Source organism: Oncorhynchus masou, chromosome 12 (assembly GCF_036934945.1).
Source record: "Oncorhynchus masou masou isolate Uvic2021 chromosome 12, UVic_Omas_1.1, whole genome shotgun sequence".
NCBI classification, from domain to species: domain Eukaryota; kingdom Metazoa; phylum Chordata; class Actinopteri; order Salmoniformes; family Salmonidae; genus Oncorhynchus; species Oncorhynchus masou.
This window is the reverse complement of record NC_088223.1, coordinates 42,465,616-42,492,633: the sequence shown is the minus strand read 5'-3', so window position 1 is coordinate 42,492,633 and position 27,018 is coordinate 42,465,616. Positions and strand designations below refer to the sequence as shown.

General features: G+C 47.7%; 1 protein-coding gene across 1 annotated transcript; it reads left to right on the top strand.

Moving 5' to 3' along the window:
* The first annotated feature begins 19,083 nt into the window (after nucleotides 1–19,083).
* LOC135550126 (protein S100-A1-like) lies at nucleotides 19,084–21,189 on the top strand. Its single transcript, XM_064980635.1, has 3 exons — nucleotides 19,084–19,193; nucleotides 20,346–20,511; nucleotides 20,930–21,189. Exons 2-3 carry the CDS (start codon nucleotides 20,371–20,373, stop codon nucleotides 21,086–21,088), a joined length of 300 nt encoding a protein of 99 aa, XP_064836707.1. The 5' UTR covers nucleotides 19,084–19,193; nucleotides 20,346–20,370; the 3' UTR covers nucleotides 21,089–21,189.
* The last annotated feature ends 5,829 nt before the right edge of the window (nucleotides 21,190–27,018 follow it).

The window sequence follows — 27,018 nt, the reverse complement described above, 5'->3', positions numbered from 1 at the left end:
ATGTTAAATGTGCAACCAGAGGAGAAAAAAACTCTAGACCACATTTACTCTACACACAGAGATGCGTACAAAGCTCTCCCTCGCCCTCCATTTTGCAAATCTGACCATAACTCTATCCTCCTGATTCTTGCTTACAATCAAAAACTAAAGCAAAAAGTATCAGTGACTCGCTCAGTAAGGAAGTGGTCTGAGGACGCAGATGCTAAGCTACAGAACTGATTTGCTAACAGACTGGAATATGTTTTGCATTGTCCTCACCCAACCCCCTATTTTTACGCTGCTGCTGCTACTCTGTATATTATCCATGCATAGTCACTTTACCTCCACCTACAGAATAACTAACCGGTGCCTCTGCACATTGACTCTGTAACGGAACTCCCTGTATATAGCCTCTATTCTGCCCTTGAGTTGCGTTCCCATGCAAAACTACAGATAGCTAACAACTAAGTCTTCAATAAAACTCCCAAGGCGTGACTTTTCTTGAATGAATATATTGAAAACGTTTATGTTGTGAAACTGCAAAATACAGAAAAGAATATACTTTAGTATTCAATTCACACCGACATACTGTAGCTGTACATTAAACATTTGAAGTTGCATAAATACAAAGCACTCGCTAAGGTACCATGCATCTGGCATGATGCCAAACCACATAGCTAATTGTTAACCATATGGTAATTGGCTCCTTTCATTACTCTAATGTATAACCATCTATGTCGAATAACAAAGCATATTACACTAGAAACAGTAACAAAACTACAGTATTGTATATTTTACAATTCGTTTGCATGACGCATGAGCAAAGTAATACAGCTAACGACATACATTAAAGGCATTGCAATTTGTGAGTAAATGCAACCAACATCGATATGTAAGCAATTCTATCAATAACAAGATTATCATCATTGGCTAAATGCTTGAATCAAACTTACAAACAAATATTTTTCCAAGGCTGAAGCGTGACAAGAAATAACTACATTGAAAGACCTGCACCGTAGCGTTGTTTGTAGCTGCTTCTATGCGTGCAAAACAAATTCTGTACTTCCTGTTTGCGTCGTCTTTCTAAGTACCAGAAAGCGCCACTAGGGGGCAAATAACACCATTGAACACAATGAAAATCCAATTTAACCATTGTAAAAAAATAATCTGTTACCTTCTAACAGGATGGCAGCACACTCCCCGCCTGGTATAATGAAATTGTGCCACTATGAAACAAAACATATCAAGAAACAAATAATGTCCTTTCTATTTTTATCTTTTGTCTCTAGGATGCTTCAGAAAGAAGAACAACAATCTCTGAGATTGGTCTCAGAAACACCTTAGCAGCTCCTTGCTTGACAATTTTTAGTTCTACTTTCCTAACCTTTTTGTCAGTACTGGGAAAGGTTTTTACCACAAGCCCGACTGGCCAGTAATGTCTGTGTGCCTGACTGTCTTTCAATAAGACAACATCTCCCACTTTTACATTTGGCTTTTCTGCTGTCCATTTTCTGCGTCTCTGCAGCGTTGTCAGGTACTCCTGTCTCCACCTTTTCCAAAAGGTGTCAGCGAGACACTGGACTTGCTTCCACTGTTTTCCATGAAGGTCGTTCATGCTGAAGTATCCAGAAGGGGCTGAGGTAGCGCTGGTCTTTTGTGTAAGTAACATTGAGGGTGTGAGAATGGTAGGCATGTCAGGGTCGGTTGATACTGACACTAAGGGTCTCGCATTGATTATTGCCATAACTTCAGACATAAGAGTGCTCAAGACCTCATGTGTGAGACGAGTGGAGCCCGTCTGAAACAGCATAGCATCAAGAATACGTCTGGCAACCCCAATGAGTCTCTCCCAAGAACCACCCATATGAGACGAGTGTGGAGGATTAAATATCCAAGTACATCCCTTATCTGAGAGGTATTTAGTCAGTTCTGAGTCATTTGTGGCGATACCCAGTTCCCTGCAGGCACCTATAAAGTTTGTACCTCGATCAGACCGTAGCACTTTTGTTGGACCACGGATAGCGAAAAAACGCCTCAGCGCGTTGATGAAGCTGGATGTGGACATGGATTCGATAAGCTCGATATGGACTGCTCTAGTAGACATACATGTAAAGAGCACCGCCCAGCGCTTGGAGTCTGCACTACCACCTCTAGTGCGACGAGTTATGACATTCCATGGTCCAAACACATCAAGTCCAACGCTGGTGAATGGTGGTTCAGATGTGAGTCTGTCTGCAGGCAAGTCAGCCATTTTTTGGTCAACTAACCCCCCTCTAACCTTGCGGCAGGGGACACACTTGTGAATGATACCAGAGACCAGACGTTGGCTCCCAATAATCCAGAAGCCTGCTGTTCGAATAGCTTCATCTGAAAAATGACGGCCTTGGTGAGCCACTTGCTCGTGATAATGTCTTACCAGCAGAGTGGCAACATGATGTGTCCGTGGGATGATGAGAGGATGTTTTTCGTCTTGTAACATGTCGGCGGAGGTTAAGCGGCCTCCCACCCTCAGCAACCCATCCTCATCAATCACTGGGTTCAGCTTTTTGAGTGAACTTTGCTTTGGGAACTCTTTTCCTTTTTCAATGCATTTGAATTCCTCTCTGAAGGCTTCATGTTGCACACAGTGAATGATTGCTGTTTTGGCTTGTGACAACTCACTTGTACCGCATGGTTTATTACAGTCATGCCAGCCTCTGCAGCTGGTGTTGTCTGCACCTTCATGGAAGGATCTTGCAACATGAATGAGTCGTGCTGTGGCTCGATTGAGAGCTTTCCAGCTTGAGAACCTCTCAAAGCGATGAGAGCCGAGTTGAGCTCCAGAAACTTTAGAGGCAAAGACAGTGACGTCTGGTCGAATCTCTGCATCTGTGTGAGGCTCTACAAGGTCAAAATTGATATTCTCAGGCTTACTCGAGTTTGTTTGGGTCAGGAACGGTGGACCTGAGAACCAACTAGTGTGTTTTAAGAGCACAGCAAGTATGGGCCTGGTTGCATGGTCTGTTGGATTGCTGTCAGTGTTTACATAGCACCACTGATCTGGATGGGTAGACTTCCTGATGCGAGTTATCCTATTGGCAACATAAACATAGAATCTTTTGGTGACATTGTGGATGTAACCGAGAACTATCTTACTGTCTGTGTAGAACTTGGCTGCATGTATATCAATGTCAATTTCGTCTTTGATCAGTTCATACATCTCAACAGCTAGCAAAGCTGCACACAGTTATAGGCGTGGGATAGTGTGGGCCGGACGAGGGGCCAATTTTGATTTCCCCATGACAAATCTAACATGGCATTGACCTTCCGAGTCAATAACTCTCAGGTAGGCTACCGCTCCCATGGCTACTGTAGAGGCATCCGAGAAGATGTGTAGCTCTCTTCTTTGAGTGGTAGACTAGGAGACTGGGATGTAGGTCCGCTGAATATTCATATGTTCCAACTCCATCAAAGATTCCTTCCATTTTTTCCATTCCTCTTCTTTTTCTGTGGGAAGGGGGGCATCCCACTCACTCTGATCAGAAGAGAGTTCTCTGATTAAGGCTTTACCTTGCATTGTTATTGGAGCCACGAACCCAAGGGGGTCATAAAGACTATTCACTGTGGACAGGATGCCTCTCCGCGTAAAAGGCTTCTCATTGTGGGACACCTGGAATGAGAAGCTGTCTGTTTCTAGGTTCCAGGAAAGTCCCAGACTCCGTTGAAAGGGGAGAGGATCCACTCCTAGGTCCAGATCTTTTAAGTCTTTCGCACGGTCCTCCATAGGGAAGGCTTCCATAACTGTTTTGCTATTGGATGCAATCTTGTGTAGTTTCATGTTGGACTCCGCCAACATTGCTTGTGTTTTTCTTAGAATGTTGACAGCTTCTTCTGTAGTAGCTACTGATGTCAGACCATCATCGACGTAGAAGTTCCTCACTACATATTGCTTGGGTTCTGACCCGTGTTCCTTCTCACCCTGTAGCGCTGCTCGTCTCATGCAGTAGATGGCTACGGCTGGTGAAGGGCTGTTCCCAAATACATGGACTTTCATCCTGTACTCAGTTATGTTTCTATCTGGGTTGTTGTCTTCATACCAGAGAAACCTTAAGTAATCTCTGTGATCCTCACGTACACCAAAACAGTAAAACATTTGTTGCACATCTGCTGTTAGTGCAATGCAATCCTTGCGGAAACGCATTAGGACACCCAAGAGTGTGTTGTTTAAGTCTGGACCACTGAGCAGAACATCGTTAAGTGACACGCCTTGACACTTAGCACTGGAGTCAAATACTACTCGTATTTGTTCAGGCTTTTGTGGATGGTAAACACCAAATATGGGCAGATACCAACGTTCTTCGTCTCCCTCTAGTGGCTGTGAAGGTTCGGCTTGGTCGGTATCCAGCATCTTTTGCATGAAGTCAATAAAATGACGCTTCATGTCAGGCTTTTTGTCTAAAGTCCTGCGAAGTGATGTGAGACGGTTCATGGCCTGCTCCCTGTTATTAGGAAGGCGACATCTAGTGGGGTGAATGGGTAGTGGAGCCACCCAGTTGTTTCCATCATCCTGGAAAACCTGTTTGTCCATAATGTCCAAGAAGTCTTTGTCCTCCACTGATGGTGCCGGTTTATCATCGTCTTGTGTTTTGTCGAACACGGAACATCCCAGGCTGTCTGTGTTCACAGTTGTGATTGGATCTCTCGAGTGCACTGTAGACGGAGAGATGTGTGTCTGAGCTACGCTGTTGTAGTTCTTTTACATGCGAGCATTTTGAAGTATGTTTGTCCTGAACACGTTAACATTGGCTGGTCGGTGAGCCGTTCCCAGACAGACCTCACCCACAATGACCCACCCGAGGTCGAGTCGCTGTGCTTAAGGAGTGTCATGGGGCCCATTGATTTGCTCTCGTACCTTGTGTACCCTTAAGATGTCTCGTCCTAAGAGCAGGAGGATGGGAGCATCTGGGTCCACAGCTGGAATTCTGTCCATAACTGGTTGCAGATGGGGATGATGATGATGATACGCAATGTCGGGGGAGGGAATCTCCATCCTATCGTCTGGCATCATATCACACTCTATCAGAGTAGGGAGAGTGAGCTGCATGTGTCCATCTATAGACTCCACCATGAAGTTGACGGCTCTCCTGCCTGAAGTCTCTGTTACCCCAGAACACGTCTTCATGGTGTATGGAGCAGAGTTGTCATTGATGTTGAAGAGACTGAAAAACACTGTCTTGGCCAGAGATTTGTTACTCTGTTCATCAAACACTACATACATTTTGACAGCTTTCTCTCTTTTCCCAGCTGGATAAGCTTTGACTAGGCATATTTTTGAACATGATCTTGGATTGACTGCCTCACCACAGATCTCTGTACACTTTGAGGTGACAGATAGAAGAGCATCGTCACCTTGCTCCCCGCCATGCTCTGTCTCTGCTGTAGCGGTGTCTGTATTTGTAGGGACTGGGCCTGGATGCAGAGCAGCAAGATGCCTGTCGCTGTCGCACTCAGAGCACTTGATTGAAACCTTAGTCTTTAGCTCTGTGCTGAGTTGACCCACAACATCGGAAACAAATGCCATTGTCTTTGAGATATGATTTGCGCTCATCTAGAGTTTTGTATCTAAACCCACAACACTTTTTAAGAGGATGAGGCTTGTTATGTATGTATTGGGCAGTGATGGTCAGGGTTTTCAACCTTTGTCATACTGGGTTTGGTTTGGTGGTCTGAGGCCTCAGATGACACATCTGTCTTGTATACAGTCACAGGTGTCTTGCTGCTGTATCTGGCAGGTTTCTCACTTTTCATGGACACCTGGTTAGTTGAGGTGTAGAGGGTGAAGCTGGGGTCATTTCTAATTTTCGCCTGGTTCCTGATGAATCTCGAGAAGAATGAGAATGGTGGGAATGCTACCCGATAGTCCTCATTATATTTGGATCCCTGTGCTGTCCATTTTTCTTGTAAACTGAATGGAAGTTTCTCTACTGTAGGGTTTACCCCCGAGATATGTCCAAATAAGCGAGGTACCCTTCTACTTTAGCACACTCCAGTTCGAGAAGAATGTCACCTAGTTCTCTTAGTTTGTGATTGTCTTTGTTAGCCAGTTTTGGAAAATCATAAATTTTCTTCAACAGTGCATTCTCGATCACTTCAGGTGTACCATAGCACTCTTCTAGTCGTTGCCAGACCATGTTAAGCCCTGCTGTTGCGTTGAAAATATGGACAGATCTAATTCTGTTTGCTTGCTCAGACGACTCTGCCCCTAGCCACTTGGTAATTAGATCTAACTCTTCCCTGGCTGATAAATTCAAGTCTCTGGTCACATTGAGAAAGGATGCTTTCTATGCCCAATAATTTTCAGGGCGATCATCAAACTTCAGGAGTCCGGAACTCACCATCTCATGTCGTAGGAGGTACTTGATGAGGTCTGGTGCCACTTGTGACTCAGGGAAGTTTTGTGTGTGTGACTGGAAGTGGGCTTGCTTTCCATTTCCACCATGCTGCTGTTAATTTCTTTTGAACGGAGAGTCTCTGCTCATGTTCTGTTGTTTGCTATTTTCTGGATTATGGCATGTAGCTGGGTCAACACTAAGCTCTTGTTTCTTCACTTCAAATGGAAGTTCAGCAAAGTAGGGCCTAGCATGTTGTTGCACATACTCACATGTACGTTGGACTGGACTTAAGGGCTGTGTCCCTGTGTCTAGTTCTTTGCGAAGCTCTCTGCGTTCTGATCCTACAACTTCTTAAAAGGCTGCAGCTTCAGCCAACGCAGCAGCAGCTGCTCTCTCAACTTGGAGAACATATAAACTTGCCTCGAGGTCAGCTTTTTGCTTCAACAAGCTGGCCTCTATTTCTGCCTTTTGTTTCATCACAGACGCTTCCTTCTTAGCATAAGAGACTTGTGCGCGTGCTGCGTCCGCCTTGGCGCGTGCTTTGATGGCTGCAGAACTCGCTGTTGAGGATCTGCTTGACTGTTTTGATGACCTTGATCTTGTAGATTGAGACTTGGTCCCAATGTGCTGAAGAGGCTCTTCCATCTCTCTCTGTTGAACACCTGGCTCTGGTTGTTGCATCATAGACTGCTGGTCTTCCCTAGGAAGAGAGGCTTTGTTTGCTGATGAACGTAGAAACAAAACCACCGTGTGTGGTTATTCTTGAGCTTGAGCCCGATGTGACATAAAGGACCTTTACTAGGTGTTGTCAGAGGATGACCCAAAAAATTGTTAAAGACTCCAGTCAACCAAGTCATAGACTGTTCTCTCTGCTACCGCACTGCAAGCCGTACCGGAGTGCCAAGTCTAGGAACAAAAGGCTCCTTAACAGCTCCTTAAAGACTGCTGAACAACTAAACTAATCAAATGGCCACCCGGACTATTTACATTGAACCCCCCCCCCCCTCGCAGTTTATGATCTATGCATAGTCACTTTACAAATTACCTCGATGAATCTGTACCCCGCACATTGACTCTGTCACGACTTCCACCGAAGTTGGTCCCTCTCCCTGTTCGGGTGGCGTTCGGCGGTCGAAGTCACCGACTTTCTAGCTTTCGCTGATCCTCTTTTCATTTTCCTTTGGTCTTGTCTTGTATCACACCTGGTTCCAATCCCATCAATTACATGTTGTGAATTTAACCCTCTGTTCCCCCTCATGTCCTTGTCGGTGAATGTTTGTTTGTTTGTAAGCTATGTTCTGTTGTGCGAAGGGCTTTGTACCCACTGGTACTATTTTGTATATTTTGGTTTTTGGAGTTTTTGAGCACTTATTAAACTGCTCCGTTTATACCAAGTTCGATCTCCTGCGCCTGACTTCCCTGCCACCAGCACACACCCTCTTACAGAATCACCGACCCAACTATGGAGTCAGCAGGAACCCCGGTTATAGGGATGGAGGAGTTCTATCCTCTCGCACCCCCTTTCTGATAACCATGGAGCTGGGAGGGGCGGTGCGCAGTGAGACCGGAAGGGGTTCCCGCTCGTGCACCATCTGTGGCTGCAGAGGTCACACTGCCGGTCGGTGCCGGGTTGGTTCCTCTGGGGATCGAGGCAGCAGGCAGGGAGCTCTGGCGTCACCCCAGGTGAGCCGGCACCATTCTCACCCAGAGCCCTTTATTGCACATATGTTTGTGTCTGTCACTTTCCCTGAGTTTCCCCCGCATTCCCAGCATAAGGCGCTTGTCAATTCAGGCGCGGCTGGGAATTTTATTGATAAAGCTTTAGCCCATATTTTAGGGATCCCCATTGTTCCCAGGATGTGCCCTTCCCCATTCACGCCTTAGATAGTCAACCATTAGGGTCAGGGTTGATTAGGGAGGTCACCGCTCCTTTGGGCATGGTGACGCAGGGGGTCATACGGAGAGAATTAGTCTCTTTCCCGTGGTACTGGGCCTACCCTGGTTAACTTGTCATAACCCCACTGTTTCTTGGCCACAGAGGGCTCTCACGGGGTGGTCGTGAGAGTGCTCAGGTAGGTGTTTAGGGGTTTCCATTGGTGCTACTACGGTGGAGAGTCCAGACCAGGTCTCCACCGTGCGCATTCCCCCTGAATATGCCGATTTGGCTCTCTCCTTCTCCAAAAAGAAGGCGACTCAATTACCACCTCATCGATGGGGCGATTGTGTGATAGATCTCCTGGTAGACGCTGCACTTCACAGGAGTCACGTGTATGTTCTGCTCACACTGTGTATGTTCTGCCCTCTCTCTCCAGATAATACCCTGTGCTCTGACCTCTTTCTCCCCCTCTCTCTCCAGATGAAATCTCGCTTCTTGTGACGGCCGGCCGCCCAACAACCTGCCCGCTTGACCCTATCCCTCCTCTCTTCTCCAGACCATTTCCGGAGACCTTCTCCCTTACCTCACCTCGCTCATCAACTCATCCCTGACCGCTGGCTACGTCCCTTCCGTCTTCAAGAGAGCGAGAGTTGCACCCCTTCTGAAAAAACCTACACTCGATCCCTCCGATGTCAACAACTACAGACCAGTATCCCTTCTTTCTTTTCTCTCCAAAACTCTTGAACGTGCCGTCCTTGGCCAGCTCTCCCGCTATCTCTCTCAGAATGACCTTCTTGATCCAAATCAGTCAGGTTTCAAGACTAGTCATTCAACTGAGACTGCTCTTCTCTGTATCACGGAGGCGCTCCGCACTGCTAAAGCTAACTCTCTCTCCTCTGCTCTCATCCTTCTAGACCTATCGGCTGCCTTCGATACTGTGAACCATCAGATCCTCCTCTCCACCCTCTCCGAGTTGGGCATCTCCGGCGCGGCCCACGCTTGGATTGCGTCCTACCTGACAGGTCGCTCCTACCAGGTGGCGTGGCGAGAATCTGTCTCCTCGCCACGCGCTCTCACCACTGGTGTCCCCCAGGGCTCTGTTCTAGGCCCTCTCCTATTCTCGCTATACACCAAGTCACTTGGCTCTGTCATAACCTCACATGGTCTCTCCTATCATTGCTATGCAGACGACACACAATTAATCTTCCCCTTTCCCCCTTCTGATGACCAGGTGGCGAATCGCATCTCTGCATGTCTGGCAGACATATCAGTGTGGATGACGGATCACCACCTCAAGCTGAACCTCGGCAAGACGGAGCTGCTCTTCCTCCCGGGGAAGGACTGCCCGTTCCATGATCTCGCCATCACGGTTGACAACTCCATTGTGTCCTCCTCCCAGAGCGCTAAGAACCTTGGCGTGATCCTGGACAACACCCTGTCGTTCTCAACCAACATCATGGCGGTGGCCCGTTCCTGTAGGTTCATGCTCTACAACATCCGCATCACACAGGAAGCGGCGCAGGTCCTAATCCAGGCACTTGTCATCTCCCGTCTGATTACTCAACTCGCTGTTGGCTGGGCTCCCTGCCTGTGCCATTAAACCCCTACAACTCATCCAGAACGCCGCAGCCCGTCTGGTGTTCAACCTTCCCAAGTTCTCTCACGTCACCCCGCTCCTCCGCTCTCCCACTGGCTTCCAGTTGAAGCTCGCATCCGCTACAAGACCATGGTGCTTGCCTACGGAGCTGTGAGGGGAACGGCACCGCAGTACCTCCAGGCTCTGATCAGGCCCTACACCCAAACAAGGGCACTGCGTTCATCCACCTCTGGCCTGCTCGCCCCTACCACTGAGGAAGTACAGTTCCCGCTCAGCCCAGTCAAAACTGTTCGCTGCTCTGGCCCCCCAATGGTGGAACAAACTCCCTCACAATGGTGCTTGGCCTACGGAGCTGTGGGACAAACTCCCCCACGACGCCAGGACAGCGGAGTCAATCACCACCTTCCGGAGACACCTGAAACCCCACCTCTTCAAGGAATACCTAGGATAGGATAAAGCAATCCTTCTCACCCCCCTTAAATGATTTAGATGCACTATTGTAAAGTGGCTGTTCCACTGATGTCAGAAGGTGAATTCACCAATTTGTAAGTCGCTCTGGATAAGAGCGTCTGCTAAATGACTTAAATGTAAATGTAAATGTATCCCCTCACACAGGCGGAGACGGAGGCTATGGAGACATATGTCTCCGAATCACTTCATTGGGTATATTCGGTCCTCCACTTCACCTGCCTCCTCGAGTTTATTTTTTGTGAAGGAGGGAGGTCTGCGCCTGTGTATTGACTATTGGGGTCTGAATCAGATCACTGTGAGGTATAGTTACCTGCTACCACTCATAGCCACAGCGATAGAGTCAATGCACGGGTGCGCTTCTTCACCAAACTAGATCTCAGGAGCGCTTACAACCTGGTGTGAGAGGGAGACGAGTGGAAGTCAGCTTTCAGTACCACCTCAGGACACTACGAGTACCTCGTCATGCCGTACGGGTTGATGAATGCACCATCAGTCTTCCAAGCCTTTGTAGATGAAATTTTCAGGGACCTGCACGGGCAGGGTATAGAGGTGTATATTGATGACATTTTGATGTACTCCACTACACACGCTGAGCATGTGTCACTGGTGCGCAGAGTGCTTGGTCGCCTGTTGGAGCATGACCTGTACGTTAAGGCTGAGAAATACCTGTTCTTCCAACAGTCCGTCTCCTTCCTAGGGTATCGCATTTCCACCTCAGGGGTGGAGATGGAGAGTGACCGCATTGCAGCCGTGCATAATTGGCCAACTCCCACCATGGTAAAGGAGGTGCAGCAGTTCTTAGGGTTTGCCAACTACTACTGGAGGTTTATCTGGGGTTTTGGTCGGGTAGCTGCTCCCATTACCTCACTGCTGAAGGGGGGCCTGGTGCGCTTGCAGTGGACAGCTGAGGCGGACAGGGCTTTTAGTCACCTGAGGGCTCTGTTTACCTCGGCTCCCGTGCTGGCCCACCCGGATCCCTCTTTGGCGTTCATAGTGGAGGTGGACGTGTCCGAGGCTGGGATAGGAGCTGTGCTCTCTCAGCGCTCGGTGTACGCCACCGACGCTTCACCCCTGTGCCTTCTTCTCAAAAGAGGTTCAGCCCGGCGGAGCGAAACTATGACGTGGGGGACCAGGAGATGTTGGCTGTCGTCAAGGCTTTGAATGTGTGGAGACATTGGCTTGAGGGGGCTAGACACCCTTTTCTCATCTGGACTGACCACCGCAATCTGGATTACATCCGGGTGACGAGGAGACTGAACACTCGCCAGGCAAGGTGGGCCATGTTTTTCCACCGGTTTTGTGTTTACCCTTTCTTACAGACCAGGCTCCCAGAACGCGAAGGCAGATGCATTGTCCTGGCTGTATGACACAGAGGAGCGGCCCATGGCGCTGGTAGTGTGGGAGCTGGACACGGACATTGAGCAGGCATTACGTGCAGAGCCTGCTCCCGTCCAGTGTCCCGCTGGGCGTCTGTACGTCCCGTCTGCTGTTCGTGACTGGTTGATCTATTGGGCCCACACGTCACCCTTCTCTGGTCATCGGTCGGACAGTGCCCTGTTTGAGCGGAAGGTACTGGTGGCCTACCTTGACTAAGGACGTGAGGGTTTATGTTTCCTCCTGCTCGGTGTGCTCTCAGTGTAAGGATCCTAGGCACCTGCCCAGAGGTAAGCTACACCCCTTACCCGTTCCACAGCGGCCTTGGTCGCACCTGTCGGTGGATTTTCTTACTGATCTTCCACTCTCACAGGGAAACACAGCGATCCTGGTTGTTGTGGATCGTTTCTGTATTCTATAAGTCCTGTATTCTCCTCCCTCTGCCCGGTCTCCCTACGGCCCTCCAGACTGCGGAGGCCTTGTTTACACACGTCTTCCGGCACTACGAGGTGCCTGAGTATGTAGTGTCTGATCGGGGTCCCCTTGTTTACGTCTAGGGTCTGGAAGGCGTTCATGGAACATCTGGGGGTCTCGATCACTTCGGGTTTTCACCCCGAGAGTAATGGGCAGGTGGAGAGAGTTAACCAGGATGTGGGCAGGTTTCTGCGGTCCTATTGCCAGGACCGGCTGGAGGAGTGGGCGGAGTTCGTGCCCTGGGCCGAGATGGTACAGAACTCACTTCGCCACTCCTCCACTAACATCTCTCCCTTCCAGTGCGTACTAGGGTACCAACCGGTTCTGGTGCCTTGGCATCGGGGTCAGACCGAGGTTCCTGAGGTGGACGACTGGTTCAGGAGTGTGGAGGAGACATGGGAAGCTGTCCGTGTCCACCTTCAGCAGGCCGTGATGCGCCAGAAGAGTAATGCAGATCGCCACCACAGTGAGACCCCGGTGTTCGCACCGGGGGACTGGGTCTGGCTCTCGACACGAAACCTACCCTGCCGGAAGCTGGGTCCGCGGTTTGTGAGACCATTTTAAAGTCCAGAGGAGAGTGAACGAGGTATGTTATAGGTTACAGCTTCCCCCCGATTACCGCATTAACCCCTCGTTCCATGTGTCTCTCCTCAGGCCGGTGGTGGCTGACCTGCTCCAGGAGTCTGAGGTGTGGGAGGTTCTTCCGCCACCTCTGGCCACCTCTGAACATGCTCCATTTGCTCCATACTGGATTCGAGGCGCTGGGCAAGGGGCCTTCAGTATCTTTTGGATTGGGAGGGGTATGGCCCGGAGGAGAGGAGCTGGGTTCCGGTCGAGGATGTGTTGGACCCATCTATGCTGCAGAAGTTCCACCGCCTTCGTCCGGATCGCCTTGCACCTCGCCCTCAGGGTCGTCCCCGAGGCCGGTGTCGGGGTGGGGGGGGGGTTACTGTCACGACTTCCCCCGAAGTTGGTCCCTCTCCTTGTTCGGGCGGCGTTCGGCGGTCGAAGTCACCGACTTTCTAGCCATCGCTGATCCTCTTTTCATTTTGTCTTGTCTTGTATCACACCTGGTTCCAATCCCATCAATTACATGTTGTGTATTTAATCTTCTGTTCCCCCCATCATGTCCTTGTCGGTGATTGTTTGTTTGTAAGCTATGTTCTGGTGTGCAAAGGGTTTTGTACCCAGTAGTATTATTTTGTATATTTTGGTTTTTGGATTTTTTTGGAGCACTTATTAAACTGCTCCGTTTATACCAAGTTCGATCTCCTGCGCCTGACTTCCCTGCCACCAGCACACACCCTCTTACATACTCGGTACCGGTACCCTGTATATAGCCTCGTTATTGTTATGTACATTTCTTGTCATTTTGTTAACTTTAGTTTATTTAGTAAATATTTTATTAACTTGAACTGCATTGTTGGTTAAGGGCTTTGTAAGTAAGGATTTCACAGTAAGGTCTACACCTATTGTATTCAGCACATGCGCAAATAACATTTTATTTGATAATGTTACGTTCGTCGAAAGGAGCGGACGCAGCAGCATGCTTAGAGTTCCACATACTTTATTACAAATTGAATCTTCACAAAAACAACAAAGAATAAACGAACGTCCAGTACAGAGCGCACTTAGACACTACCTGAAAACAATATCCCACAACGCAGGTGGGAATAATGGACAACTTAAGTAAGACGATAATCAGCTGCCTCGAACCCCCCCTCCCGGTCACACCCTGACCTAAAACACCATGCTTACTGTCCACTTGTCATTCCAATCTCCTTTGCATTAGCGTAGCCTCTTCTGTAGCCTGTCAACAATGTGTCTATCTATCCCTGTTCTCTCCTCTCTGCACAGACCATACAAACGCTCCACACCGCGTGGCCGCGGCCACCCTAATCTGGTGGTCCCAGCGCGCACGACCCACGTGGAGTTCCAGGTCTCCGGTAGCCTCTGGAACTGCCGATCTGCGGCCAACAAGGCAGAGTTCATCTCAGCCTATGCCTCCCTCCAGTCCCTCGACTTCTTGGCACTGACGGAAACATGGATCACCACAGATAACACTGCTACTCCTACTGCTCTCTCTTCGTCCGCCCACGTGTTCTCGCACACCCCGAGAGCTTCTGGTCAGCGGGGTGGTGGCACCGGGATCCTCATCTCTCCCAAGTGGTCATTCTCTCTCTCTCCCCTTACCCATCTGTCTATCGCCTCCTTTGAATTCCATGCTGTCACAGTTACCAGCCCTTTCAAGCTTAACATCCTTATCATTTATCGCCCTCCAGGTTCCCTCAGAGAGTTCATCAATGAGCTTGATGCCTTGATAAGCTCCTTTCCTGAGGACGGCTCACCTCTCACAGTCCTGGGCGACTTTAACCTCCCCACGTCTACCTTTGACTCATTCCTCTCTGCCTCCTTCTTTCCACTCCTCTCCTCTTTTGACCTCACCCTCTCACCTTCCCCCTACTCACAAGGCAGGCAATACGCTCGACCTCATCTTTACTAGATGCTGTTCTTCCACTAACCTCATTGCAACTCCCCTCCAAGTCTCCGACCACTACCTTGTATCCTTTTCCCTCTCGCTCTCATCCAACACTTCCCACACTGCCCCTACTCAGATGGTATCGCGCCGTCCCAACCTTCGCTCTCTCTCCCCCTACTCTCTCCTCTTCCATCCTATCATCTCTTCCCTCTGCTCATACCTTCTCCAACCTATCTCCTGATTCTGCCTCCTCAACCCTCCTCTCTTCCCTTTCTGCATCCTTTGACTCTCTATGTCCCCTATCCTCCAGGCCGGCTCGGTCCTCCCCTCCCGCTCCGTGGCTCGATGACTCATTGCGAGCTCACAGAACAGAGCTCCGGGCAGCCGAGCGGAAATGGAGGAAAACTCGCCTCCCTGCGGACCTGGCATCCTTTCACTCCCTCCTCTCTACATTTTCCTCCTCTGTCTCTGCTGCTAAAGCCACTTTCTACCACTCTAAATTCCAAGCATCTGCCTCTAACCCTAGGAAGCTCTTTGCCACCTTCTCCTCCCTCCTGAATCCTCCTCCCCCCCTCCTCCCTCTCTGCAGATGACTTCGTCAACCATTTTGAAAAGAAGGTCGACGACATCCGATCCTCGTTTGCTAAGTCAAACGACACCGCTGGTTCTGCTCACACTGCCCTACCCTGTGCTCTGACCTCTTTCTCCCCTCTCTCTCCAGATGAAATCTCGCTTCTTGTGACGGCCGGCCGCCCAACAACCTGCCCGCTTGACCCTATCCCCTCCTCTCTTCTCCAGACCATTTCCGGAGACCTTCTCCCTTACCTCACCTCGCTCATCAACTCATCCCTGACCGCTGGCTACGTCCCTTCCGTCTTCAAGAGAGCGAGAGTTGCACCCCTTCTGAAAAAACCTACACTCGATCCCTCCGATGTCAACAACTACAGACCAGTATCCCTTCTTTCTTTTCTCTCCAAAACTCTTGAATGTGCCGTCCTTGGCCAGCTCTCCCGCTATCTCTCTCAGAATGACCTTCTTGATCCAAATCAGTCAGGTTTCAAGACTAGTCATTCAACTGAGACTGCTCTTCTCTGTATCACGGAGGCGCTCCGCACTGCTAAAGCTAACTCTCTCTCCTCTGCTCTCATCCTTCTAGACCTATCGGCTGCCTTCGATACTGTGAACCATCAGATCCTCCTCTCCACCCTCTCCGAGTTGGGCATCTCCGGCGCGGCCCACGCTTGGATTGCGTCCTACCTGACAGGTCGCTCCTACCAGGTGGCGTGGTGAGAATCTGTCTCCTCGCCACGCGCTCTCACCACTGGTGTCCCCCAGGGCTCTGTTCTAGGCCCTCTCCTATTCTCGCTATACACCAAGTCACTTGGCTCTGTCATAACCTCACATGGTCTCTCCTATCATTGCTATGCAGACGACACACAATTAATCTTCCCCTTTCCCCCTTCTGATGACCAGGTGGCGAATCGCATCTCTGCATGTCTGGCAGACATATCAGTGTGGATGACGGATCACCACCTCAAGCTGAACCTCGGCAAGACGGAGCTGCTCTTCCTCCCGGGGAAGGACTGCCCGTTCCATGATCTCGCCATCACGGTTGACAACTCCATTGTGTCCTCCTCCCAGAGCGCTAAGAACCTTGGCGTGATCCTGGACAACACCCTGTCGTTCTCAACCAACATCATGGCGGTGGCCCGTTCCTGTAGGTTCATGCTCTACAACATCCGCAGAGTACGACCCTGCCTCACACAGCAAGCGGCGCAGGTCCTAATCCAGGCACTTGTCATCTCCCGTCTGGATTACTGCAACTCGCTGTTGGCTGGGCTCCCTGCCTGTGCCATTAAACCCCTACAACTCATCCAGAACGCCGCAGCCCGTCTGGTGTTCAACCTTCCCAAGTTCTCTCACGTCACCCCGCTCCTCCACTCTCTCCACTGGCTTCCAGTTGAAGCTCGCATCCGCTACAAGACCATGGTGCTTGCCTACGGAGCTGTGAGGGGAACGGCACCGCAGTACCTCCAGGCTCTGATCAGGCCCTACACCCAAGCAAGGGCACTGCGTTCATCCACCTCTGGCCTGCTCGCCTCCCTACCATTGAGGAAGTACAGTTCCCGCTCAGCCCAGTCAAAACTGTTCGCTGCTCTGGCCCCCAATGGTGGAACAAACTCCCTCACGACGCCAGGACAGCGGAGTCAATCACCACCTTCCGGAGACACCTGAAACCCCACCTCTTCAAGGAATACCTAGGATAGGATAAGTAATCCTTCTCACCCCCCCTTAATGATTTAGATGCACTATTGTAAAGTGGCTGTTCCACTGGATGTCAGAAGGTGAATTCACCAATTTGTAAGTCGCTCTGGATAAGAGCGTCTGCTAAATGACTTAAATGTAAATGTAGAACACAGAGAGCTCTCTATAGTCAGGGCGTGATAGTACTCCACCCCCCCACCCCCAAAAGGTGCGGACTCTGACCACAAAACCTGGATGGGGAGGGTTAGGGTGGGCACTTAGCGTTGGTGGCGGCTCCGGTGCAGGACGTAGCACCCGCTCAACCCGCGGATCCGGCCATGGAGCCGGGCTGAACGCCATGCCCGGACTGGGCACCAGAGCAGAGGAAGGCTCCGGCCATGGAGCAGGACTGGACGCCATGCCTGGACTGGGCACCGGCGCAGAGGAAGGCTCCAGCCTTGGAGCGGTACTGGACACCGTGCCTGGACTGGGCATTGGTGCAGGTTGCATTGGACTGATGACACGCTCCTCAGGACGAGTGCGTGGAGCCGGCACAGGGCGCTCCGAGCTGGGGAGGGGCACTGGAAGCCTGGTGCGTGGAGCCGGCACAGGTTGCACTGGACTGGTGACACGCTCTTACATTTACATTTACATTTAAGTCATTTAGCAGACGCTCTTATCCAGAGCGACTTACAAACTCTTCAGGGCGAGTGCGGGGAGCCAGCACAGGTTGCACTGGACTGGTGACACGCTCTTCAGGGCTAGTGCTAGGAGCCAGCACAGGTTGCACTGGACTGGTGACACCCTCTTCAGGGCGAGTGCGGGGAGCCGGCACAGGACATACCAGGCTGGGGAGGCGCATTGGAGGCCTGGTGCATGGAGCCGGCACAGGTTGCACTGGACTGGTGACACGCTCTTCAGGGCGAGTGGGGGGAGCCAGCTCAGTTTGCACTGGACTGGTGACACACTCTTCAGGGCGAGTGCGGGGAGCCGGCACAGGACATACCAGGCTGGGGAGGCGCACTGGTGCATGGAGGCCTGGTGCATGGAGCTGGCACAGGACGTACCGGGCTTGGGAGGCGCACTGGAGGCCTGGTGCATGGAGCTGGCACAGGACGTACCGGGCTTGGGAGGCGCACTGGAGGCCTGGTGCATGGAGCTGGCACAGGACGTACCGGGCTGGGGAGGCCCACTGGAGGCCTGGTGCGTGGAGCCGGCCCAGATGGCACCGGACTGATGACACGCTCTTCCAAACGCCTGCGCTGCAGCATACTCCTCGCTAACACCTCTCTCCGATATCCCTCCTTAAATTGCTCCATCGCCCCACAGACATGCTCTGGTTCTCTCCTCTCTCGACTGACCGCACCTTGTGCCCCCTCCCACCAAAAAATCTTGCAGTTTCTGTGGCCGTGGACCCCAGCATCTTCGCTGTCCTCCTATATTCCTTGGCGACTCTCTCCGGGGAAGGGTCTCGCATCGTCCTAGGATTTCCTCCCATGTCCGACTCTCCTTTATCTCCCAGGCACTCTGATTGGTCCTTGCGGTGGGATATTCTGTTACATTCATGGAAAGGAGCGGACCAAGGCGCAGCATGCGTAGAGTTCCACATACTTTATTACAAAGTGAAACAAAGTGAAACTCTATTACAAAGTGAAACTCACAACGCAGGTGGGAACAATGGACAACTTAAGTATGATCCACAATTAGAGGCAGCTGATTATCGTCTCTAATTGGGGATCATACTTAAGTTGTCCACTGTTCCCACCTGCGTTGTGGAATATTGTTTTCAGTTAGTGCCTAAATGCGCTCTGTACTTGACGTTTGTTTATTCTTTGTTGTTTTTGTGAAGTTTCAATTTGTAATAAAGTATGTGGAACTCTAAGCACGCTGCGCTCCTTTCGAAGAACGTAACAGAGTGCTTTCTCAAACAAGCCTATTGTCATTACAATCGATTATCATTTACACTAGGCTATGTCTATTTGTCTTAACTCACTCTCAATTTTCACTATTCTCTTTATTCTGTATATAAGTGGGAGATTAATAAAATATAGGGATATTAATCATTTCTAAAATAAAAAATGTGCCCTACTTGTCATGTCAATGAGTAAGTCATTTTAATAATTTTAAACGCACAACGCGAACTATTCGTTGACTGTGTTTGCAAGGTTTACCAATTTAACCTACTATATTGCTCAATATATCATTACTTCACTCAAGGCAGCGCATAGACTACAGGGCGGCGCCTGTCTATAAATTCTCAGACGCAATATTTTTCTCAGCTCAGCACGATTCAACTCTTCTCAATCGCCAACTCCACACTCGTGAACGGTAAGAATTCAGCATATAATATGTATACTATTGTTCTTGTCCGACTGGTGGTAAAAAAAAATTGTCTACGAATGTAAAAAGTCGCTTCAGGCTAAATAGTTTTGTTAATCCTATCTGATCTCTTCATCCAACTCAGGAACTAGTCAGGGGACTTGAAATACTTTAATTCATTCTTGGTCTTGTGCATTTGGCTTTGAAGTGCAGTTTCTATGGGGTAGTTGTCAAACTTTTCATCTGTAAATATGAAAGTCAACATAAGTCACTTTTTACAGTCCAGCCTTACAGTAGTACTTTTTTAGGTGTTCTGAATTGATGAAGGATTTTAAAACTTTATAGTTTCATAACTAAAATAATCACATTTGTCATAAGGACAAAAGAGCATGTCCAACACATAGATATAGAACCTAGAATGTTTGCTAAACAATTAGAGCATTTTAATTGTGTGCATTCTAATTGTTTTGGTCTAAAAGAATCTGAGTTTGTAATATTGTTTAACAATAAAGAAATTGGCTGAAATACGGGTGTGGCTCACTTTTAAATGACTGGGTTAAGAGCTGACTGTGGACATGTACACACACGTATTTCCTCACTGTTGGTGCAACCTCTCTTTCTCGAGTCTGGTTTGTCTTTCCTTTTACCCTACTTTCCTCAGTTTTGGACTACATTTTTTCCAAGTTCAGTCATTTCCTCTCTTCTCTCATACCACACCCTTTTTCATTGGCTCTCTTTTACTTTTCCCTTCTCTCTAATTCAACCAGGTAAAGTTAGGTCAAATGATCTGTATGCTCTTTGTATCTGACTTGTGTGTATTTGAATGTATTTTGTGTTCTGTATTTGAGAGAAAAGAACTTAGTAGTGAATCTGTGATCAACTTTTGTTGGTGATTTTATGGATTACTCATGTGAGCATTACTCAGTGGAATGGGCAGGGCACATGGTGCTGATTTTCTTCAACATGGCCCATTCACTCACACACACACACACACACACACACACACACATTCCCTCATGAAATATAGTTCCTTTAGCCAACATCTTGTAAACTACAGTATTTGTAAAAAAAAAAAACATTATGCCAGAATAAAGATACATGTTAGTCACATGAATGCTTTGCTACCCTGTCATTCAAATGTAATTTTTCTCTCTCTCTCAGTGCAACCTAACTTAGACCTGCAACCATGCCATCAGACCTGGAACGAGCAATGGAGTCCATGATCACTGTGTTCCACAAGTATGCTGCTAAGGAGGGCAGTGGCAACACTCTGAGCCGCCGTGAGCTAAGGGACCTGATGGAGAACGAGCTCTCTGGCTTCCTCAAGGTGGCCATCTCTACTACTATCTCTACTATGTCTGTGTATCATATGGCACCATAGGGCTCTGGTCAAAAGTTGTGCACTATTTCGGCAATAGGATGCCATTTGGGACATACAGTATATTATCTCTCTTACTATTTTGCTGTAGAAGCACTCCCTGTTAATTTGATACAGAAAACATGCACATTTATGATTAGGGTCTGGAGTTTTTCCTGATCACGTGACTTGACCAGGAAAAACTCAGGAGACCAGGTCATAAGGCCCAGAGTTTTCCTTGGTCAGGTGGTCCGCAACAAAATGTGTTCCTACTTGTCATGTATCTGCCCAATAAGAGTAGCGACGTCAACGGTTGTCCCCTAGTACTGTTTGTGAAATGACAGTATTTACATTTAGTATTATTAAAACATCCCTGTCTTCCTTTCAGTCTCAGAAGGACCCAGCCACAGTAGACAAGATCATGAAGGATCTGGACTCTAATGGTGATGGAGAGGTGGACTTTGAGGAGTTTGTTTCTCTAGTTGTGGGCCTGTCCATCGCCTGTGAACAGTGCTACCAAATGCACAAGAAGAAGATGGGGAAGTGAGGGATGAAAAGAGGAGAGGAGGAAGGGGAGTGGAGAAAAGAAGGGTTCTAATTTTCACATTTGTAATGATCACACTGTCCATTAAACACAAAGACCAAGGAGTTGTTGTCATTATTTTGTGTGTGTGCATGCATGCATTAGAGAAAGTATAGATGCATGTTATAGATGCAGGTTGTACATGTGTTATACTGTAGCTAGTTTATTGGAATTCAATTAGAGTACAAAATACTGTAGATGTGTGTTTATCTTTGTCTGGAATGGTAACAAATATATCAAACACATGGTTTCCAGGTGTTTGATGCCATTCAATTTTCTCCATTCCGGCCATTATTATGAACCGTTTTCCTGGAGTAAAAAGCCATTTCAATGGATAATCGCTGTTGAGCTTGTTTTTTGTTGTTGTCCAGAACTAGGATTAATGTGTGTCTGAGACTGCCATATAAAGACACCATATACCATGTCCTTTCACAGATTTACCTGTGATTTCAGTCTTGTACAGATTACATTTAGATTTTAGTCATTTAGCGGACACTCTTATCCAGAGCGACTTAGTCCATACATTATCCATACATTATCGTACTTAGCCACTCCTCAGTAAAAAGCACATGACAGCCCACTTGGAGTTTGCCAAAAGGCACCTAAAGAACTCTCAAACCATGAGAAACAAGATTCTCTGGTCTGATGAAACCAAGATTGAACTCTTGAATGCCAAGCGTCACGTCTGGAAGAAATCTGGCACCATCCATACAGTGGAACATGGTGGTGGCAGCATCATGCTGTGGGAATGTTTTTCAGCGGATGGGACTGGGAGACTAGTCAGGATCGAGGGAAAGCGGAGCAAGTACAGAGAGATCCTTGATGAAAACCTGCTCGGGACTGCTCGGGACTGAGGCAAAGGTTCACCTTCCAAGAAGGTGACCTAAACACACAGCCAAGACAACGCAGGAGTGGTTTAGGGACAAGTCTCTGAATGTCCTTGAGTGGCTCGGACTTGAACCAGATCGAACATCTCTGGAGAGACCTGAAAATGGCTGTCCATCTTACCTGACAGAGTTTGAGAGGATCTGCAGAGAAGAAAGGGAGAAATTCCCCAAATACAGATGTTCCAAGCTTGTAGCGTCATACCCAAGAAGACTTGAGTCTGTAATCACTGCCAAATGTGCTTCAACAAAGTACTGTGTAAAGGGTCTGAATACTTATGTAAATGTAATTGCTTTTAGAATAAGTCTGTAACGTAACAAAATGTGGAGAAAGTCAAGGGGTCTGAATACTTTCCGAATGCACTGTATGTAACAGAGGCCAACAAAATAACTGTAGGGTGGTTTAATTATAGGACACATAGTGGGCTATATTTTCATACAATTATTTTCCCACAAGGCCTTTCTCATCGTGTGTCATGGTCTGGTGCAAGTTGAGTAACAAAAGCTGTTATTTCCTCTCTCATTCTCTCTCTTGGCAGGACCTACCCTCTCTTGTTCTCTGAGTATACTTAAGCAGGGCCTACTTTGCTGCCAACCAATGTTATTGGTTACAAGGCAAACAGGGGTGTTGCTAGGTAACTGTGGGTTGAGGGGGAGGTTGCGTAAACAGTATAAACACTATATCCACATGAGTTACACGCCCATGTGACACACAAAAGGGTTTTAGAATGGAGACTTCTCTCAGGATAGTTTCATAACATCCTTTCTACTCACTTTGTGCTATGTGCATTTTACAGAATATTCTAATGCTGAATAATGTACTGTGTTAAATGAGACAACAAAACTGCAGTAATTTACATATTCTCCATTTAAGTGAGACAACACTAGATACGTTCCCACTTCCCAGGGTGCAAAACTTTTAAATAAATAATTCCTTACAGTTTTGCAATTGAAACAAAATATTTTCAACCAGTTTTCCTCAATGGGCTGGAAGTCACTGATCATTGATTTGAGAGTCTATATGTAAACACATTTTCGGGAAGAAGAAAAAATCGGAGAATTTTTAGATACAATTTCCGTTTTGGATAGTTCAATAAAACTAACTTATGTAGTTCCATTTACAATGTCTGTCTCAAAGTACAGTACCAGTCAAAGGTTTAGACACGACTGCTCATTCAAGGGTTTTTCTTTATTTTTATTATTTTCTACATTGTAGAATAATAGTGAAGACAATAAAACTATGCAATAACACATATGGAATCACATAGTAACTAAAAAAAAGTTAAACAAATCTAAATATATTTTATATTTGAGATTCTTCAAGGTAGCCACCCTTCGCCTTGATGACATCTTTGCACACTCGTGGCATTTTCTCAACCAGCTTCACGAGATAGTCACCTGGAATGCATTTCAATCATGGTGTGCCTAGTTAAAAGTACATTTGTGGAATTTCTTCCCTTAATGCATTTGTGCCAAGCAGTCATGTTGTGACAAGGTAGGGGTGGCATATAGAAGACCAAGTCCATATTATGGCAAGAACAGCTCAAATAAGCAAAGAGAAATCACAGTCCATCATTACTTTAAGACATGAACGTCAGTCAGTACGGAACATTTCAAGAACTTTGAAAGTTTCTTCAAGTGCAGTACTAAAAACCATCCAGCGCTATGATGAAACTGGCTCTCATGAGGACCGCCACAGGAAAGGAAGACCCAGAGTTACCTCTGCTGCGGAGGATACGTTCATTAGAGTTACCAGCCTCAGAAATTGCAGCCCAAATAAAAGCTTCAAAGAATTCAAGTAACAGACACATCTCAACATCAACTGTTCAGAGGAGACCGTCTGAATCAGGCCTTCATGGTCGAATTGCTGCAAAGAAACCACTACTAAAGGACACCAATAAGAAGAAGGGACTTGCTTGGGCCAAGAAACATGAGCAATGGACATTAGACCGGTGGAAATCTGTCCTTTGATGAGTCCAAATTTGAGATTTTTGGTTCCAACCGCCGTGTCTTTGTGAGACGCACAGTAGATGAACGGATGATGTCTGCATGTGTGGTTCCCACCGTGAAGCATGAAGGAGGAGGTGTGGGGGTGCTTTGCTGGTGATGCTGTCAGTGCTGTCAGTGATTTAGTATGGCTACCACAGCATTCTGCAGCGATACACCATCCCATCTGGTTTGCGCTTTGTGGGACTATAATTTTTTTTCAACAGTACAAATGACCCAACACACCTCCAGGCGGTGTAAGGGCTATTTGACAAAGAAGGAGAGTGATGGAGTGCTGCATTAGGTGACCTGGCCTCCACAATCACCCGACCTCAACCCAATGGAGATGATTTGGGATGAGTTGGACCGCAGAGTGAAGGAAAAGCAGCCAACAAGCCTGTTGGACAAACGTTCCAGGCGAAGCTGGTTGAGAGAATGCCATGAGTGTGCAAACCTGTCAAGGCGAAGGGTGGCTACTTGGAAGAATCTTAAATATACAATATATTTGTTTAACACTTTTGGGTGACTATTATTCCATGTGTTGTTTCATGGTTTTGATGTCTTTGCTATTATTTTACATTGTAGAAAATAGTAAAATAAAGAAAAACCCTTGAATGAGCAGGTGTGTCCAAACTCTTGACTGGTACTGTATGTCTAATTGATTAAAAACAAGTACAAGATTTGGCACTGACCAAAGTTCTTATCTTCTCTATTCTGGAATAATGGCGATCAGGCCACATTTCCATATTTGACCACTAGATGTCAGGAGAGTATGGCAATCCTACTGTTAAACTCGGAGCTATTGCATTGTTGTATGGAAGAAAACTAATTTAAAAAGGGAGGGACTACAAGAATGAATGCAACGAGAAACCAGTTTTCATATTCTGTTGCAGAAGGATTTGCTGAGATGTGCCTTAATAAATACGACCTAGGTCATTTGTTACTGTCAACCCTCACATACACAAACAACCACATAACACTGCTGCTTACATTAACCTCTACTGTGTGCTCTTCCTTTTGTATTGTCTGTCCTTCAAAGACAAAAATGTTTAGATTGAGAGAAGGTGTTGGGGAGGGGGCAGCAGAGGGAAAGGAAGGCAGAGAGGAGTTCCACAGGGGAGGTCAGTCAAGTCAAATGAAAAATCTTATTGTATTTGTCACATGGTCCAAACACAACAGGTGTACACTTTACCGGGAAATGCTTACTTTACGAGCCCTTTCCCAACAATGCAGAGTTAAAAAGTAGAAAATAGTAACACAATAAACAACAATGAGGCTATATACAAAGGATGTCTCAATATGTAGTCCTATGCTATATCTCATCATGGTTACACAAACATATTTGAAGATGAAGACATTTGTGTTCTCATGTGATAAGTCGGTCATATGTGTGTGGATGTGCGACTGCTGTTTATTTATCTATTACTCCTATTTATGAGCACTGGGTAATAAAGGCCTGGGTTGTGTGTGTGCGTGCCTGTATGTCAGTGGGACTCTTGTTGTTTCCTATAGAATCTTACACAATTGAAACATCAGTTCCTTGGGACCCTGGTACTGAATACTGCAACTGGATCCTGGACTTTCTGACGGGCCGACCCTAGGTGGTGAGGGTTGGTAACGACACGTCTGCCACGCTGAACCTCAAAACGGGGGCCCATCAGTGGTGTGTGCTTAGTCCCCTCCTGCAGTCCCTGTTCATGACTGTGTGGCCATGCACGACTCCAACACCATCGTCAAGTTTGCTGATGACACGCCGGTGGAAGGCGTGATCACTGGCGACAATGGGACAGCCAACAGGGAGGAAGACAGAGACCTGACAGAGACCTCTCCATCAACGTCAGCGAGACAAAGGAGGTGATCGTGGACGACATTAACAGGGCTGTGGTGGAGTGTGTCGAGATCTTCAAGTTCCTTGGTGTCCATGTCACCAAGAACTTAACATGGTCTTCTCACCCCAGCACAGTTGTGAAGAAAGCGTGACAGAGATTTGGCATGGCCCCTCAGATCCTCAAAAAGTAATAGAGCATTGAGAGTATCTTGGCTGGCTGCATTACTGCTTGGTATGGCAACTTCACCACCCTCGATCACAAGGCTCTGCAGAGATTGGTGCGGACAGCCCAGTGCATCACTGGGGCCAAGCTCCCAGCCATCCAGGACCTCTATACCAGGTGGTGTCAGAGGAAGGCACCAAAAATTGTCAAAGGACCCAGCCACCCAAGCCATAGACTGTTCACTCTGCTACCGCACGGCAAGCAGTACCAGAGCACCAAGTCTGGGAGCAAAAAGACTCCTGAACAGCTTCTACCCCCAAGCCATAAGACTGCTGAACAGTTAATCAAATGGCTAGCCGGACCACTTGCATTGAGCCTTTTTTGCACTGACTCACACGGACTCTATGCACACTTACTGGACACACACACACACACACACACACACACACACACACACACACACACACACACACACACACACACACACACACACACACACACACACACACACACACACACACACACACACACACACACACACACACACACACACACACACACACACACACACACACACGCCTGCTACTCTGTTTATTATCTATCCTGATTGCCTAGTTATTTTTACCCCAACCTACAAGTACATATTACCTCAACTATCTCATACCCCTGCACATTGACTTGGTACTGGTACTCTAAGGCCAAGGGGGTATTCAGTGTTAATTTTTTTGTTTACATTTTATTTAACCTTTATTTAACTAGGCAATTCAGTTAAGAACAAATTCTTATTTACAATGACAGCATAGGAACAGTGGGTTAACTGCCTTGTTCAGGGGCAGAACGACAGATGTTTACCTTGTCAGCTCAGGGATTTGATCCACCAACCTTTCGGTTACTGGCCCAACGCTCTCCATGCCGCCCCAATCTTTTAATCTTATAGTTACCAAAGATACTTGAAAGTTAGACCATTAAATTGGATCCTATTGTATCGGAGGCTCATGCTATCTTGAAGACATGTTGAATTAAGGACGAATTC